This window comes from Phoxinus phoxinus (assembly GCF_949152265.1).
Source record: "Phoxinus phoxinus genome assembly, chromosome: 18".
In the NCBI taxonomy this organism is placed as follows: Eukaryota; Metazoa; Chordata; class Actinopteri; order Cypriniformes; family Leuciscidae; genus Phoxinus; species Phoxinus phoxinus.
The window spans coordinates 10,598,118-10,616,249 of NC_136893.1; the positions used below are offsets into that span (position 1 = coordinate 10,598,118).

The following is an 18,132-nucleotide window of genomic DNA, read 5'->3' on the forward strand; positions in this document are numbered from 1 at the left end:
GCTGTCTACCGCAAACAAGATTTACTCTTGCTATTTTTAACAGTAAATACTAGATTTGTAACTTGTTTATTTGTATGTTCTATCAATTCGACACCAGGAGAGGGCAGGTTTTTTTTTTTTTTTTTGCAGTAATGAGCTTGTTTACGTTAGTAATGGGCTCAGCTGAGTGATTATGATAACAGCCCAGATATAACATACACAATGTACAATGTTTTTACCTGCTAACAGACAGTTGGAATTAATATTTATAAATTCCAGTGTAAAATGGTCTCGCATAGTATTTTATCTCATATTTCTTGTCTACTAAATATGACAAGATAAAATATATATGTAAATATCTTGAAAGGTCTTGACACTATCCTGAGGAGCAAGTGGCATTTGAGATTTTTAACATTAAAGCCAAGATACTTAAACCACATGCAAAAATAAATCCAGTATTTTAGTGCTGCCGAAGTTAACGCACTAACTGGTATCATTTAAAAACATTTAACACTGTTACATTTCTCAGCACAGTCTAGTGTTATTGCTTTTCATGTTTACTGCAGGCAGGTTGTTAAGGTTTCAAGTTCAAGTTTTCATTTAGTTTTTGTTCATAATAATAACACTGAAACTGTTCAGATTTACAGTACATCATATTATACTGGCAGTGTACACAATTACAGATTGTCTGGTTCTTGTGAAATCTAACAGTTGTGTAGCACAAATATCGATAGTACATTTTTACCATAATGCTTTCTGATATGTAAGCTATGTTTATTGCTGAAGCAAAGAAAGATTAATAAATGGGATTATAAAGGCTGTATATAAGCATTTGCTCCTGGTTTAGTCACACTGGCTACACATCTCCACCCTGTTTAAAGATCAAAGATCTGAATATGACCAATGACGTCACTCCTATATGAAGGTTTTCCAATGGTCCAGCTATTTAAGAAAGCTTGTTATATAGCTCTACTCAACAAAGTACTGGTGAAACGTGCAACATTTTAATGTAGTTTGAAATGCTACAAGAACGGCAGAACGAATAAATGGCAGGTAAATGCTGCTGACTCATCATGGTGAATGAGGTGATTCAGCACATGGAGAGCCAGGACAGGAAGTGAACCCCATCCTTTGACCCGTCTGCTGGTTAATTATGCATCAGCAGCAGTGGGGAGGAGTCGGATTACGCATTAAGTCCGACACAAACACGAGATGCTGCAGTTTGAACTGACAAATACCAAAGAGCAACACTTCCTTTAAGAGCTGATGTATGTATATAAGCAAGCATGATTCATCTTTATGCATGATTACGGTTGTGTTAAGGTGACTTCAGGGTGCCTTTTAGAGCATGTGAAGATTGTATTTGTTGATATATATCATACAGGAATTATGAAATAAATGACTGAACATTTGATAAGGATATTTATCCTACAAGGATATAAAATAGTCCAGTAATTAGTTTACTTAAAACATGCTAATTTGCCCTCTTAGTTACCAATAACCTAATTTAGACTACATTAGGATATTTCCTAATGGCTTTCCTATCCTGTACTGTATTAGTATCTTTTTTTTTGAAGGCTCCTTTGTAAAACATGACAATGGGAGCTGCGTGGGACAATCGTGGAGCGGATGAGAGAAGCATGTTTATTATGCGGATGCTGCTGAGCCTGTTTCCTCTGGTCCTTGTGGTCTGGAATGGTGAGGCGTTACCTGTACCAGACAAACTATCACAAACCAATGAGGTGAGTCTCTAATTTTAAGCAAAATATTACAGGCAGAGCTATTGTTGCATTTGTATCTGTGGATTTCAATTACAATGCATATTTTTAAAGGCCTTTTTTTCTCAAGCAAACTACAAAAAAGTTTCCAGGCTTATTTTTATATCTTGAGGGTTTTTACATAGGTTTGTTCATATTTCATTCACCTGATTTATATATATATAAAAAAAAATTTGGCTGCTGACAGTATTTTCTGAGTGATGAAAGAGATATCTTTTATGAAATTCACAGATATCTGAAAAGTTAAAACATTTAACTCTGATGTCAACAAAATGAAATAAGAATTCTGATCCTGTTATCCGATGATAATTTAATGCAAATCCGTGCATTTTTAATTAGATAATGATTTGCGTATTTATAAAACATTTCAGAAAACTTGTAATATTAAACAATTATTAATCATCTGGAGAAATAAGGTTGGTAGCTATTAGTTAGTTTTACCCTATTCACCCGTGTTGATTTTGGGGTGTAAATCAAATTCATGTTGTCATATTTGTTGCCATTTCCTAAGATCTATATCATAAGCTAAAAATAACTGTGCTGCAGTGTTTTAATACTGTTAATGCTGTAAAAATCAATATAGCAGTGGTCTAATATTCAAGCCCTCAGAAATGTCTCTTATTTTCTAGATACTTACCAAAGACCAAAAGGACTTGTTGAAGATGATGATGACAGATATGGCAGAGCTGAACCTCACTAGTAAAGAACTAGCTGATATTGACCCTGATTTTCTGAATGGCACTCTGGGAGAGAATTCTGTTGTTGAACAGCCAATCCCTAAAGATAAATCTCCATGCAAGCTCTTCTTCTGGAAGACCTTCTCCTCATGTTAAAACTGGAAAACAGAACATATACTGATGATACGCCTGTTGAAATCTACAGTCCTGCCTTTACAGTTTGTCAATATAATCATACATTGTATTTAAATCAATATGTATCCATTGGCTTGATGTTCCTGTATTGTATTTTTTTGCCTGAAGACATTTACAGTGTTAAACAGCTTGTTTGAATTAACAGCAATCTTCAAATAATACAGTAGTCTTTTGCATGTACACTTTATACTGTTTGACATCCAAGTCCAAAGAAACGTGTAATAAAAGTTCTACAAATCTCTTCTTGTCAATCCTATAACTTTAAAACACCCTCAAAATAATGACTAGCATTATGCTACGCCATTATAGCTTAGCTAACGAACATCAAGTGTAGTTTTGGCACCACCTAATGTAAACTTAAGGAAACTTCTTGTAAGTAGATGTGGCCTGTTGATCTGGTGTAACCCAGTCACAATTAAAACCTGTCTGACAAAGACAGGTTAAGTTCAATTGACAGCATTAATACTCGATTATTCAAAAATATCGTTGCCTCAGTTTAAAAATAGAAAGACACTTACAATAGTAGTAAACAAAGCCCAAAACAGGACTCACCTGTAGGCTGCATGACTATGATCATTCGCCTAGGGATACAGAGTAGTCCCATCAAAAATGGCTTGTTTTCAACTTTATAACTAAAAAAAAAAAAGTTCACTAAAGATTTTAAGTCGTTTGACACAAACAGAGATTTTTACATTGCAGCTTTAAAAACATGTCAGCAACATTAGCTGTCAAACAAATGACACTTTAAAATGTATTTCTTTAAACCTTAGTAAATTAATTAATTAAAATTTAGTAAGAAAATGTATTGTTTCTATATAATAGTTATTCACTTTCTGAGGAGAAACTACCAGCTGTTTTTCCTCACTGTGATACATCCACAAACAGCAAAACTACTTAGTATGTTTGCAATGAACTAAAACAGTAAAAATAAAAACATTAAAGGAGCAGTTTTACACTTCAAAACGTACATGGAATGTTTACAATTACACAACTTTTCAGGTAAAAATAAAAACAGATACAATTCCTCGGTGTATGTTTATTATGCATTTTGAAAAAAAATGGAAATCCTGCAAGTGATTCAAGTCATTGATAACACAAACCTCATTCACAAAATCCTATCTGTTCAACCACAACAGGTCACTGTATGGAAAAAAGGCCTTTTCAACTAAGTAAACTATTTACAGTGGGACAGATCATGTAAAAGCAATCAAACAGAAGGACTCAAGATCAATAACTGCATTGACGTCTTGCGTACAAGCGCTGGAAATACACAAGCATGGATATCAAGTCATTTGTGATAGGACTGATCCTTGAACGCATTGGTTTAACTCTGCTTTTAGATTGCCTTGAACTGTCTTTAGTCATGCACTCCAGCCAATTGGGAATTGTCCATTGAAATTTCAATAAGGATTCCAGGGAAATATGGTTACAGTGAAGTGACGTAGTCCCTTTTCAGGTTAAAGGCATACAGCAGCAGTCTCCACAGATGGACTGTGTGAACTTCAGTCTTCAGATCTCCCATTATAGACTTCACTCAGGGTTCTGAGGTAAACCTGGGCCCGCCGAGTCCAACGTTCCTATACATGCGAATTAAATAAGTGTTTGCAATTCAATTAATGTCTTCAATCAAATAAGCCACTATCAAAATAACTAGTCAAATTATTATTTTTTTTATTTGAGTTCCCTTAGATTCACAAAACATATAAAAAGCATTCAAAACACATAACAAAAGAAACCTCTTCTTGAAGCATTCTTCACTTTCATCATCAATACATCACCCCAGTTAAGCTCACGCTCACCCTCATTCACCGCCCACTCCCAGAGCCCCGCCCACAGACAGCATCACATCACGCTCACACATATGAGTTAAGTAACAGCGAGATAGAACACACACCATACACAGCATTCACATCAAATTAAGCAAGAACACAAATATTTAGTAGATCACTTAAACATTCCACTACATATATCTTTTTTTTGGGGTTATTTTTTTTTTAATATATATATATATGATTGCAATATAAGAAAGGGAGGAAGGTAGACAGAACAAGAGGGACGGAAGAATGTAAATGAATGTCCTTCTGATGGTCCTACAGAAAAAAAAACACTCGCTGCCTCTGTTCACACTCGCTCACACAGGTTCTTCTCACAGCCATCACGTCGCTTTTCGGCATCGCACACTTGCGTTCAAGTTCTCTCTCTCTCAGTGCGTTCGCTCATTCAGTCTCACTCGTGGCGCACCAACAATCCATCACCATTTCACTCTCAGCTCTCAAAAAAGCGGACAGATTTCATCCATGAAAAGGGGGAAAAAAAGACAACACCCACCGTCTAACACAGTATATGCAGAGTGAAGCTGTGCTCTTTGATGGCAAAGCATTTACACATGGGAAGAAGGGAACTGATACTGAGATCTCTCGAACATTGCGGCCAACGAGGGGCTTCCTCCCGGGAAATTGGAAAAGAGGTGATGAACTGTAGAAGAGATTTATGAAGGCTTGACCATAAAAAACGTTGAGGGAAAAAAAAACTGCAGAGAACAACTCAAATTGCTTTCCACATGGAGCATCTTTAAATGTACTGAATGCTCAGATATGTGGTTTTACTGAAAATCAAATACATTTTATCCATAAGGGAAAAAAATCTTATAGTGTTCATTACACTCCTAACAATTGCAACCACTAAATGAATCTTAAAGAGCAATCATCATATGTATACGAAGAACATTCAGAGTTTTACAAAATCAAAGGCAAATATGTAAGGGACATAATATCTGACTAAACTTTCTTCTCTCAAAATACTTACCAAACAACCTAGATATTAGGATACTTCATGACTGAATTCAAATCCCTCTACATTCCCCAGCTGGACTTTGTCTCCATGCTAGATCCAAAGCCAGAGTTGAACCCAGTGCCTGTGGCCGTATTAGTGCCCGCCCCCCACCCGAGACTAGCTGAGCTGCCAGTGTTGTAGTTATTGCTGCTTGGGTTATAACTCTGGTTCTGATCTCTACTAACACTGTTCTGCCCGCTAGGAGTGGTGCCGGAGGCAGGTGTCTGATTCTGCTGATTGGCCAGCATTCCCATCATGCCCCAGCTACTCTGCAGAGCTGCCTGAGCAGCTGCCATCATGGCTGGATTCAGGCTAAGGGCCCCAAAATTCACATTACTGTTTGGACTGCGACTACTACCAAAGCCCTGCCCCCCAAACCCCCCAAATCGCCCACGATCCATCATTTGCCTACTATTATTGTGCTTAGGCTCAGCGTTGGAGATGTGCACACTGGTTCCTTTGATGATCAGGTCCTCACCGCACAGAGACTGGGCAACCTGGAGTGGAGGGGAGTGGGATCCGTTAAAATGAGCAGAGAACGAAAGCAAGCCAAATCACGAGACTGAAACAGATAAGAGACTGACCTGATCATCTGCAAAGGTGACGAAGGCAAAAGCTCGGAAAGGTTTGGGGATGAACACGTCTGTGACTTCGCCATACTGCATAAAAAACTGTCTAAGCTCATCGGTTGTCATGTCCTCTGTGCAGCGGCCAACAAACACTTTCCTGCTTCTCATAGGCTCATCAGGGCCAGCCTGTTCCAGGAAATACTAAATCATTTAATAGAAAACAGGGAATATTCATGCAGTGTTCAGAACGACAAGCGCATATCAATACATTTGAAAGATAAAATGTGTATGTTCAAATTTAAATCTGAAATAGCTTAATACTTCTAAACACAAATAATTTTAACTATGTGTGGTATTACGTGACTTAAGTGTTGTAGACATACCTTTGAGTTGGGGAGTTTGCAGTCGCACCATCTTCCATCGATCATATGCCGTTGGGACATGGCTTTTACTTGTGTTTCGTATTCTGTAAATCTCACAAAGCCAAATCCTTTGGAATTTCCAGTTTTTGTATCTCTCTTCACCTGAGGAAAAAAGGTAACGCTTAGTGTCACAGCTTTTATTTCACATACAGAATGTGTGATGCATGACTAACATTTAGGTAAGAGTGAACCCAATTCTCTCATTAATTGCTCACTTTCATGTCTTTCAAAACCTGTATGACTCTCATCCTTTCATGGAACTCCAAGGAGTTATTTATTGTCAAATTCTGAACGGCTTTTTCCATACAATGAAAGGCTATTTTCATTGTGTTTTTGTAAAACAGCCTAAAAACTTGGCAGTCACCATCCTCCAAATGCTACTTTCCGCTCCACAGATGAAAACTCATCATAACGGTTTGGAACGACATGACGGTGAGTAAATTTTAGTTTTTTTTGTTTAGGGTGAACTATCCTTTTAGGTTTGTTCATACTAACCTGCACCATGATCACCTCTCCAAAAGTGCCGAAGTAATCTTTCAGGTCTTGCTCTGTTGTTTTCCACGGCAACCCAAGCACAATCAAATCTGATGTCTTCTGCACACCTCTCTTGATCTTCACAGCCGATGCAGCATCCATTTCATCCATCTTCCTCTTGTTATCTGAAAAGTGCATTCGTTTAATGAAAATCAAATAGATCGAATTAACATTTACATCAAAATGCATTATATGTCCTTGCAATCAAATAAGCACAATATTAACAAGGTCTGATCATACCTTTTGGATAATTAACCACGTACACCAGATTGGCCCAGTCTGATTCGGGTGCATGAAGAACCCCCTCCACTAGTCGGACCCCTCTCATGCACTGAGACACGGGGCTACGGTATCGAAGGCCGCAAGCACCGGGAAACTGCGCGGCAACGGTTGAGAGCAGCACGGTGCCGTCCTCCTCGGACGGGATCTCCATCGGCTCCTCGTTCTCATCCTCCGCGACGCGAATATAGCACTCAGTCATGATTACACCGAGAGCTAAGCTAAGAGCTTCCGACCAAACCAATAATTCAGCTATAAGGCAACTAACTTAAGTTAACCAAGCTGAAACCGAAACTAGTAAACCGGAAAGACTTCAAAAGTAAACACAAACACAAATTTGTTGGCAACAAGTGTTATGTCTATTGTTTGCGTGCGACTGTAGTCAATGAATGCGGGGTGCCATTAGCTATGCTAAGCTATTTGCTAACCGCGCGCACGTTAGAAATGAATGGCGCGCCGCACCCGGTTTCCGCTAACTTCAACGCTTTGCAAATACCTACTCATCGACTGTGCGTGCTTATCTGCAGATTGCGATTAAAACAAGCGATTTAAAGTAATAAAAATAAAGAAAACGAGTGGACCAATGCATCCAGTTGCTGTTCCGACCCCCAAAACTGATAAAATGGCCACCCAAGATGCGTCACTGAAGGAATGACATCATCAGTTTGGGCCGTCTCATCACAGCACATGGAGGGGTTTGTAAATGTACGATGTTAACTTTTTTTAACGCATAACATAATTTGTGATATATTGTGTCAGAAGGTGTGATTATGTCTTGTTTTGTTTATGATTATGATGTGCCGGTGGGGTTCTAATTTCCATTTAAAACGACAGAAATAAAGTAAAATATGCAAGAATCCACTGTAATGTTGAAAGCTTCTCATATCTTATCTTACAGGTTCGTTACATCAGACCCAGAACAGACAAAAGCACTGTAAAACAATAGATTTAAGACAAATGTCTGTTAAATTAACAGTAAAGTGTGCAACCAAGGTGTTATATATATATATATATATATATATATATATATATATATATATATATGCATGTTGTATTTAGAATGTTATTATATTGTATGATTATATTGTCTGTATTGTAAAACTATCACATAGTGGACAGGATTCGTCAATCGTCACACAATGTGTACATCAACAATGATATAATCAATAACAGTTAACAGGCAAACATGCAATTTTATAGCAAAATCACAATTAGGCTACTCAATGATTACCTTGCCCCAATCTTGATAACAACTGTTAACTTATGAAGTGTAGACATTTTATTTGGAAACTATAAAGCATCATGTTAGGCATAATAAGTGAATGAAAGGATGGAAGACATTTTTTATTGCTGTGCAGGTGCAGGTTCCCCTCCTTCCATTGCTTCTCTCACTCTTGTGCATGTTATATAATTTTATGATGAAATGAGTCCGCCTTCCTTGCTCTCACTCACTTGTAACCTAAAAAGACAAACACAGCTGACTTGTAAGCAGTATAAAATACTCTGTCCTTATGAACCAACACACAATGAATGAACCATGTTGCTGATGCTCACAAGGGTTTTACTTATTACAGTGTAAGTAACTGTATGCTTATGCTTTAAGTATTTTCTCCTGTAATATTACTAAAATTGATATTGTTGTCTTTTTGCTTCACACAGACACTTCATTTTGCCCATACGGGGAAATGTTTTGCGGCTTCAGAAGAGAGACTGGGTAGGCAGCCCATCTGCAAGCATGACAGGTACATTCTTTTTGTAGTATGTTATAGTCTTTGCACTGAAGTAAAAGAATCAAGTAATGACTGATTTTCATTTTCCTAGAGGGCGATGTGGAATGTTTCTCTGAGTACATGGAACTTTGGATCCATAGAATGAGAATTGAGGGATTGAGGCTTTGGCTTTCTGGAATATTAAGGATTCAAGGTGAGATTTATGCATGGACATTGAATTACTGAATTTAAAGGGATAGTTCACCCAAAAATGAAACTTTTGTCATTACTTAACTCACCCTCATGTTGTTCCAAACCTGTATAGATTTATTTCTTCTGTTGAACACAAAAGAAGATATTTGATAACCGAACAGTTGACAGCACACATTGACTTCCATAGTAGGAAAAAAATACTATGGAAGTCAATGGGTGCGTCAACTCTCTGGTTATCAAATATCTTCTTTTGTGTTCAACAGAAGAAAGAAACTCATACACGTTTAGAACAACATGAGGGTGAGTAAATTATGACAACATTTTTGTGTGAACTATCCCTTTAACATAAGAGAAGAAATTAAACTGATCATTAATGAACAATTTTTCACATGTAAATAATATAAAGGTTTCTGGGAAAAAACCTGATGGTATCCACATTACATATTTGACATTTTGATATAATTATTTTGTCATTACCTGATGTTGGATAGGACACTCAAATATATAAAATTAAATAATTAAAATATATATATAATGAAATGTGAATTTCTCACTTGGGGGATAAATTAAGTTTATCTAATAGAAATATAGAAATATATTAAAGTAATAATATTATATGAAAACAAACTTATATGTTAACTAAAACTTTAGAAACATTATAGACTTTTCATAAATATACTACTTTTTATACTTAATATAATGATATAAAGTTACTTTAAGAGTTCCATGTCACACAGTAACACAGACAGTGTAAGGTGTGAGTATGACCAGCAATAAAAACATTTAATGAAAAATGTAAATTGCATTTTAGGTAAATGTATTTCAAAATATGTTCTGTGTACTAGTTTTATAAATCTCTTGCTCTTTCCAGTGGGTCTGGTGTCCATGGAATATCTAAACCATAAGCTGTCTTCATGTGGGTTTGCCCTACACCGAGATCTGGACAAGAACTATATCTTCAGAGTCATGTACAGTGGATGTTTTGTCCAGTTAGAGGTCAGAAAATGTCCCTGTTTGTCACTAAAACATGTTGTGTTGCAGATATAAATATGTCCCTTTTATATCACTGCATGACAGAATAACATTTGGTGGTGATATTTTAGCATGGCAGTTATGTGATTGTGCTGAACCTGCTGAAGAGAGTAAGTCGTTTTGGAGGCAGGACTCAAAAGTTTATGATGAAGTGTCCAGCGGTGTTAGCGCCTCCTAACAGAGAGTACATCCAGTGTGATTCAGACTTCATTCAGGTAAGAATATGTGATTTCCTCTCTTGCTCTCTCTCTTTTCATTTTTTCAAAGCTCTTTTTTGTGTGTTCAAGGTAACCAGAGAGATCCCTATGGATAACTGGAGCAATGAGGTAATTTATAATAAATGTTAATGTGTGATGTCTCGAAGAGATGAATGAATCTAATGTGGAATATTTCTGATGTGATTTTTCGACTCAGCTCGACTGGTCTCTGGCCTTGAGAGGGAGTCTGGTGGTGGCTTTGGAGGATTCCAGTCTTATTCAAGTAAATGTTGAAATGCACAAACCAAACATAACAGTTCAAGGGAGGAGGGGCACCGTCTTAAGTCCTGTGCAGGTAAGACTGCTGTCAGATTGTGGCTGTGAGAATTTGTAATAGCTTAGTAACGAAGCAATATTTTTTTTAATACAATTTATTGTAAATATTTAATATTCGTGCACCCCTGTCCTCCCCCCAAACACCATCCACCCTTCAAAAGTTGATTTTTAAAAATCTTAGTGTGAGACGAGTGCATATTCTAATATAAATTGATACTGTGTCTAATGTGTCTGTTTTTGACAAATGGTCAACTTTAATCAACTCATTAAAATTCACTTTTATGCTCACATGTCTGCATTTATTTGATCAAAATACAGTAAAATCTTTGTGAAATATTATTACAGTTTAAAATAACTATTTTCTATTTGAATATTTTTTTTAAATGTCATTTATGCCTGTGATGCAAAGCTGAATATTCAGCATCATTATTCCAGTCTTCAGTGTTACATGATTCTTCAGAAATCATTATAATATGCTGATTTGCTGCTCAATAAACATTTCTTTTAAAATCAACGTTGAAAACTGTTGTGCTACTTAATATATTCTATTTTAAAAATATTTATTTTTCATTTAAAAGTCTTTACTCCCACTTTTGATCAATGCACTGCATCCTTACTGAATAACAAAAAAAAATTACAGACCACACAGTTTTGAACATTTGTGTGTGTATATATATATATATATCAGACATTCCAAAAACGTCATTATTTTCAATTTGAGGAGTTTTTTTTGTCACTTTCGTTTGCTTTTTTTGTTGTTGCCCCCAGCCTTTGTAACTTTCCGACATTGCTTGAACTAGTAGTGTGCCGCCTAGTGGTTTGTAAGTGAATGGCATATTTTTGGTCACTGAATGCTTATTTTGATCCTTTGTGCTTTAGTTGAGTCAAAAGCAGGGCTGGAAATGAAAGTGGGAGTGAATTCCAAAGTTCAAAATGTCTATTATCCACGTAATAATAAAAATGCTACGCAAAGTTCATTCATAAATATATATATATGATATGTGATATAAATATGTGAATTTCAGCATTTCAACCACTGGTCAAAAGTAGCCAAACTGGCTAAAGAATTGACTATAAACCTCTTATTTAATCCACCGTGTGCTTCAAACAATTCAACAGCAGGTGTTTTTTTTGGTTTTTTTTGCATTTAAAGTATCCTAATCTTTTAGGTTTTCAAATCTGAAGGACATTTCTTACCTCTCAAACTGGTCAGTGGCCATTATGCCTACAGCATGGAGGCGACCTGCCCAAATGGTTTGTTACTAAGGTCATATTATAGCATTTAACTTCTTTATTTTGCAATATTTCTATTCTGCCATTCTTCATGTTTCTTTCAGTGAACCAGTTGTCATCTGAGGACACGGTGCTGCATGTCTATAAACGGCGCATGGGCTTGACCAAGAGAGGTGGATATCAAAATGAGACCCTGTCAGTTAGCAATGTGATTGTGGAACAGACCGACACATTCACCTGGTCAGAGACGTGTGACTTTGTGCAGCTTGTCATTCCCACATCACACATTCAACAGAAAAAGGTCAGTAGTGAATAACTTTATACATATACACTACCATTAAAGTTTTTTTTTTTAAATAAAGGCATACCTCTTTTCAGCAATGTTACATTAAATTGATCAACAAAGTACAGTATATTAAGATATCTCAAATGTCACAAAAGGTTTCTATTTCAAATAAATTGTGTTCTTTTTTACTTTAAATTATTTGCATATTAAGCAAAACTCCAGTTTTCAACTCTAATAATAATAAGAAATGTTTATTGAGCAGCAAATCAATATATTAGAATGATTTCTGAAGGATCATGTGACACTGAAGACTGAAAATTCAGCTTTGCCATCACAAGAATAAATTACATTTTAAAATACATACAGTTTTTAAATTAAAGAGTTTTGAAGCTTTGAAATAAGGATCTCTACATTTTCAATTTAATTTAAAAATATTTTTTATTTATCACTTGTAATTGGGACAGTACTGTAATTATGTATTTTTTAGGAGTGCAGTGGTCAGGAAGGTGAGACACTTCAGCAAAATTTCTACAAGATAGACGCGGTTCTCACCTTTAAAGAGACAAATCACAAAATGCACTGGACCATGGAAAACACCTCACCATGTTCAGGTTAGTGTCGGTTCAAAAAGTTCCTTAGTCACTTCTTTTTATGTTCAGGTTAGTGTCTCGTAGACCGCTTGAATCCTCAATCAGGATTTCAAAACTAAAAATTGATACAAATGTATTTCAGAGATGTTAAAATCACATTCGATGCATGATGAACCAAAAGAAGCCAATTTCACAACGCATTCTCCTGAGGGGATTACAGGTGAGCCAGAAGCTCCTGTTGATTCCAACAAAGAGTTTACTCCTTCCGTGCCACTAAAGACTACGTCTACAGCATCACAGACAGCAACCAGCATAACATTGGTACCAACCCAACAAATCCAAACAACTGAGGATCTTAGAACATCATCTCGTCTTTCACCATAAATGGAGATGATGGGAAAAAAAGCGACTGCAGCTAAACTTTACATCCTAGAGAACAACAGATCCCCCTCCAGAAGTTCATGCATCATTAACTGTGAGGGGCCGTAATGCACAACGGATGGAGATGCAGGTACCAACTGCACGTGTCAGTGATTTTCCATACTACACTATTACAATTGGTAGTCCATTAATCACAGCAGATGTAATCACAATTTGAAATACAGCTACACATTTAAGCGCCATTTTCACTCAGACTGGGATTTACAACACAACAGTCAAGTGGACCCATGCATCTTTTCCGTTGACAAGCAAAGTGCCATTGGAATCACATGCGGGGAATGATTACATCTAAGACTGTGTTGGTCATGCCAGTTAAAAACAAGCTACTGTCTTAGAACTCTCTCAGCGGTGTGTTTCCTCTCAGGAGTAAATGTGGAACAGCAATACATTTTGTATCTAGCAAAAAAAAAAGGGTTAATTGTCAAGTTGTTCACTAACTATCCCAGTCGCTTCCCTGAAAGACAGAAAGTGCCTGACAGTTTAGAAATTGCCATAATGTAGTATCTCAAGTACAGTTTCTGTAATGTTTTTGTATTATATGATTATTTAGGTGTATTTAGATCTATATCGATTGTTTATTTATAACGTGGCTCTTTGGAATACTTGATTCTAATTGGTCCGTCGCAGCATTCATCTGTCTAAAATGTCCTAATACTCAGGGTCGGCCATATATTGCTGCATATCATCTGATTATCTGGGTCGTGAGAACTCGGGTCCTCCCTCGAAATCGCTTTTCAATCAATAGTTATACTATGTACACAAAAGCCACATTCATTTAAAATATGTACAGTATACTGATATACTATATGCTGTGTAATAAAATTAATTGGACATAATGTTATTTCTTTTACTTGATAAACTTTTAATAAACAATAATTCAACATAATTACTTGGTTCTTTTAATAAGTGAAATATTTGTTCATTTAACACTCTTACGTACTGGCATTATTTTCATGTCTCTCATATCACACCGCAGACTCGCTCTCCCTTGTCTCTTACAAACGCAACTGGTGTTATCTTGCGTCTCAGTTATTGATTCTAGTAAAAATGACCTCAGATGACTTCTGTATTAATATGACTGTGATAATTGTTGCTTGGCCGAAGTTTAGTACATTGGTACACGGACTATTTTCTGTGCATTATACCTTACAAAAAGTAAATAAAACAAATAACATAATGTTATGACACATGATCTGGATTAATACACATTGTGTTTGTGGTCTGGATGTTTATGATGTGGACAAACACCAGAGCGTCAACATAAGAGCGTTTTCCTTCAAGGTTGTGATCTCTGTTGTAAACCTGTAATTTTACTGTACTATTTTGTCATTAGTTACACTCTGATGCTGGCTAGCAAGCTCACAGTGGCAGTATGTTGAACAGCCAGAAGAGGTCAGTGTTGTTCAGTGTTTGGCTTTTGCAAAACATTCCAGCTCACTTCAAGGCAATGATCATCACTGTGTGTAAAACTTTGCTAAATGTTGAGGTCAGTGTCAGTTGCTCTAAAATACACATATATATTTTTTTCATACGCATGAATGACGCTTTATGGCCATAATTTATTTTACTCATAAGACATTGATGTACATACTCAGATCCAGTGGAAAAACAACCTCAAATGTGAGGTTAGTTAATTTTCCTTTACTACGCAATTTCCCACGCTTGAATGAATTCAATTAGACGTTTGAAAGGGCAGGCCATTTTAATGTAACCCAGGCAAGATATTCTTCTAAATTCTGAGCATCTGGAGAAAAAAAAAAAAAGACCACTTATAAAATTTATTGTGATTACAGTTTTGATATTTGAGAAAACCAAAGAACACCCTTTCTCATCCTAATTGTGTTTGTGTCTGAAAATATGTCTTCTATATTAAATGACAAAACAAGAGCACATTTGTATGCATTAGATAATGTGTCCTCTAGAGCTTTGCACTGCGGCACGGTGTAATACTCACCCGGGGGTCAGAGGGGGGCCACGCCGCCAGGGTTTTCTTTGGCATCTGTTGCATGAACTTGTGAACAGGAAACACAATAACAGCACAAAGTACACCAACATCTCAAGTCTTTCATGTGGCTGTTTTGAGCCATTATGTTATTAGTGTAGGCTTAAAAATTCCTTTCATGTCCCCCTCCTTTTCTTTTTCATATGAGTTGCACATCTGTGAGATGTTTGAAACCACACACTGGTTAAATTCTGCATTACTTTCAGAGATGTTTTTAATTGTCATAATTGATAACGATATGAGTTAAACAGTCACACATTACCAAAACTTTGTTCTCGTATTTTTTTTTTTTAATTGAAGATTTATTTCAGCCCTCCTTTGGTTGAAACGTATATCACAATTTGTTCATTAAAACAAATTCTAAATCACATCAGTGAAAAAACAAAAACTGTAAACAAAATTGCTGCCTTAAACATCCAAGTTGTACTTAAAAATTGAAGTCAACTTAAATTATATTAAACTACCTTTAAAAATTAGTTAATTAATCTTGTATATCTTGTAGTTGGCTTAACTTATTTTGCAGAGTTAACGCAACGTAAAAATATATGTTGAAATAACTTATTGATCATATTATACAGTGTACAGTGAGATCCAAAAGTGAAAAAAAAACAGTGAACATTTTTTATTTTATTCAAAAAATATTATAAATATAATTTTAAAAAAAATTCTAATAACAAATATAGTAACAAACATTTATTATCTCTCAATTGACTTGACTTGAATGTGAGATTCTCTTATTAAAATAGAAAAATGCGAAATAGACTTTTGAACCACATTTTTATGAAATTTTTGAAACTATATATATATATTTAAATGCGGTTCAAATGACTTGGAACCTGCTATATATCATCCGTCGGTGTTACTATTTCTTGCTCAGGTTTGTAATAGCAGGCTTACAATTGCGGCTCAATTTGTTGAACTGATTCAGCAATGGGCTTTCCACAACAGGACAAAAGCTGGCAGAGGAAAGAGGCTCTTGGAAGGGAAGGGAAGGCTTTGGTGGTTACGCTCTGACTCTTTATCTTACTTGCTGGGCAATTACAGAATCATGGGTCAACCATGCATGTAACCACAGCTTCGTTGCACAGTAGCAGATGTACTCATGGCATTAGCTGGTAGGAGCGTGAAGGTAAACATAAACAGATGCAGCTGGTTGCTAGGGACACTCGCCAACTTGCGTGCCCTAATGATTCCCATGTGTGCGGGTGCATATCTGCAGCAGTGGGCAGAATGCAGGCATACGCTGTGTTTCAGCAGTGCCAGAGTTTCTCAATGGGAGATTTGTGAATGAGTTTAGCAGCAGTGGTTTTTGGGAGGGTGTTTCCCATTGGCATCGTGCCCCTCTTAGTAAGTTAAAGCTGATGAAGCAGTTTTCTTCATGTCTTCAATTTACCATTGATTATAATGTTTGGAAATGAATGGAAAAGCCCTTTTTTATTATTAGTGTGCCTCATGAATGGTATATATGCTTTCACATATTTTCCTTTTATCATTGTATAATGAAGATTACTGTTTGCAATTGTGCATTAGGCCTAATCTAAACTTCCCATTTGTGTGAATCATACAAAGCAATTTCAAAAATAGTCCAAGACATATAATGGGTACTTCATGACATGTTATTTTATCACATCGTTGTGGGGTCCTAAAAGTCTGAGACCACATTGAACATTTGAAATTACAAATCATATTTAAACCCTGAAAAAAAGGAATAATATTTAGAACAATATATATATAAGGATTTTGATTTAAGTAATATTAACAATTAAAAAATGATTGAAAATGAGAAAATGTATAATGTCAGTACTACAAAATATACAATGTTAAAAATAGAAAAATGCTCAACACAAGCATTTTCACTAGTGGTCTTAGACTTTTGAACCCACACTTTTTGAATTACCGTTTAATTTTTTAGAATGTTTTGGATTTTGACAGAAGATCTTCTGCTCACCAAGGCTGCATTTATTTGATAAAAAATGCATTAAAACCTGTAAAAATATTTTAATTTTGATTAAAATATATATACTATATTTTTTGGAATGTAATATATCCCTGTTATGGCAAAGCTGTATTTTCAGCATCATTACTTCTGTCTTCAGTGTCACATAACCTTTTTATTTTATTTTATTTTACATTTAAAACTTAAAATTAAAACTTAAAAATGATCCATAAGCTGCTTTTCTCAGTATAGGCACAGCGAACACAACAGCAAAATAAAATGTTTTTCAAAAGCAGCTACAGTATGTTGATTTATTAAAGGTCAAAGTTTATATTCGTGCAATACAGTCTTCTGTGTAATTCAGTGACAATATAGTTCTAAATATCCCGTGAAACGTATTCTCCATCTATTCACAGTTTTTCATTATCTTCACTAACTATGACAGCTATTCAGCAGTAAAGCGGGATAGACAGACTCACCCACCTGACAGGTTTAGTTCTGAGATTAAGATTGAATTGTGACACATATTAAACTGTCTTGTCCTGATCTTGTAAGCTAAAGTCCATTAAGCAGTTGATGTTTGCATTAGCTGCAGCGTTATATCTCACCGAGGCCTTGTTCTGGCGATCGTCAGTTTGAACTGGTTTGGTACGTGCCTGATGTCGTAGGAGGTCTCCTTTTGAACCGTGTCCAGGCCTGTAGCCCAGATGAGGGGTTGAGTTTTTGTGATATCCTGTGTGTGTTCACCATCTGATTACACACGGGGCCTAATTCGAGTGTGCGGTAATGACATCCAGGTTAAATAGACTTGCAAAGAGCTCAGCGGAAATAAAGCGAACGCTTTTTCTGACTGCTATTTTGATTAGAAAATGATTTCGCTTGCATCCACTGC

At 36.1% G+C, this 18,132-nt stretch overlaps 3 protein-coding genes across 10 annotated transcripts; 2 read left to right on the forward strand and 1 right to left on the reverse strand.

The window, feature by feature from the left end:
* Positions 1 to 1,151: 1,151 nt before the first annotated feature.
* sst6.2 (somatostatin 6.2) lies at positions 1,152 to 2,608 on the forward strand. Of its 2 annotated transcripts, XM_079587914.1 has the most exons (3): positions 1,152 to 1,247; positions 1,557 to 1,721; positions 2,387 to 2,608. In XM_079587914.1, exons 2-3 carry the CDS (start codon positions 1,572 to 1,574, stop codon positions 2,588 to 2,590), a joined length of 354 nt encoding a protein of 117 aa, XP_079444040.1. In that variant the 5' UTR covers positions 1,152 to 1,247; positions 1,557 to 1,571; the 3' UTR covers positions 2,591 to 2,608. The 2 variants fall into 2 exon arrangements, with proteins under 2 accessions (XP_079444040.1, XP_079444041.1); XM_079587915.1 differs by lacking the exon at positions 1,152 to 1,247 and having other exon boundaries at positions 1,449 to 1,721.
* A 117-nt stretch (positions 2,609 to 2,725) lies between these two features.
* Positions 2,726 to 7,950, reverse strand: tardbpa (TAR DNA binding protein a). 6 transcript variants are annotated; one of them, XM_079587911.1, is made up of 7 exons: positions 7,227 to 7,950; positions 6,948 to 7,111; positions 6,414 to 6,554; positions 6,046 to 6,231; positions 5,874 to 5,958; positions 4,958 to 5,104; positions 2,726 to 4,206 (listed from the first exon to the last, which is right to left on the reverse strand). In XM_079587911.1, exons 1-6 carry the CDS (start codon positions 7,465 to 7,467, stop codon positions 5,010 to 5,012), a joined length of 912 nt encoding a protein of 303 aa, XP_079444037.1. In that variant the 5' UTR covers positions 7,468 to 7,950; the 3' UTR covers positions 2,726 to 4,206; positions 4,958 to 5,009. The 6 variants fall into 6 exon arrangements, with proteins under 6 accessions (XP_079444037.1, XP_079444039.1, XP_079444035.1 ...); XM_079587913.1 differs by having other exon boundaries at positions 3,242 to 4,206; positions 6,046 to 6,216; positions 7,227 to 7,942; XM_079587909.1 differs by having other exon boundaries at positions 3,242 to 4,206; positions 5,435 to 5,958; positions 7,227 to 7,897.
* Positions 7,267 to 14,186, forward strand: ciroz (ciliated left-right organizer protein containing ZP-N domains). 2 transcript variants are annotated; one of them, XM_079587907.1, is made up of 11 exons: positions 7,267 to 7,970; positions 8,925 to 9,007; positions 9,087 to 9,188; positions 10,059 to 10,183; positions 10,291 to 10,434; positions 10,507 to 10,545; positions 10,634 to 10,771; positions 11,922 to 12,006; positions 12,090 to 12,286; positions 12,759 to 12,882; positions 13,004 to 14,186. In XM_079587907.1, the coding sequence occupies exons 2-11, from the start codon at positions 9,001 to 9,003 to the stop codon at positions 13,243 to 13,245; spliced, it is 1,203 nt and encodes a 400-aa protein (XP_079444033.1). In that variant the 5' UTR covers positions 7,267 to 7,970; positions 8,925 to 9,000; the 3' UTR covers positions 13,246 to 14,186. The 2 variants fall into 2 exon arrangements, with proteins under 2 accessions (XP_079444033.1, XP_079444032.1); XM_079587906.1 differs by lacking the exon at positions 7,267 to 7,970 and adding an exon at positions 8,685 to 8,840.
* Positions 14,187 to 18,132: the final 3,946 nt, after the last annotated feature.

Bases quoted from the DNA above. Each gene is read 5' to 3' on its own strand.
- sst6.2 (XM_079587914.1), top strand. From the start codon at position 1,572: ATGACAATGGGAGCTGCGTGGGACAATCGTGGAGCGGATGAGAGAAGC. The intron at 1,722-2,386 runs GTGAGTCTCTAA...CTTATTTTCTAG, and splicing joins AACTATCACAAACCAATGAG to ATACTTACCAAAGACCAAAA.
- tardbpa (XM_079587909.1), bottom strand. From the start codon at position 7,467: ATGACTGAGTGCTATATTCGCGTCGCGGAGGATGAGAACGAGGAGCCG. The intron at 7,112-7,226 runs GTATGATCAGAC...TGCACTTTTCAG, and splicing joins CGTGGTTAATTATCCAAAAG to ATAACAAGAGGAAGATGGAT. The intron at 5,959-6,045 runs GTCAGTCTCTTA...CCTCCACTCCAG, and splicing joins TCACCTTTGCAGATGATCAG to GTTGCCCAGTCTCTGTGCGG.
- ciroz (XM_079587906.1), top strand. From the start codon at position 8,803: ATGTTGCTGATGCTCACAAGGGTTTTACTTATTACAGT. The intron at 10,184-10,290 runs GTCAGAAAATGT...GTGATATTTTAG, and splicing joins GATGTTTTGTCCAGTTAGAG to CATGGCAGTTATGTGATTGT. The intron at 10,546-10,633 runs GTAATTTATAAT...TTTTCGACTCAG, and splicing joins TGGATAACTGGAGCAATGAG to CTCGACTGGTCTCTGGCCTT.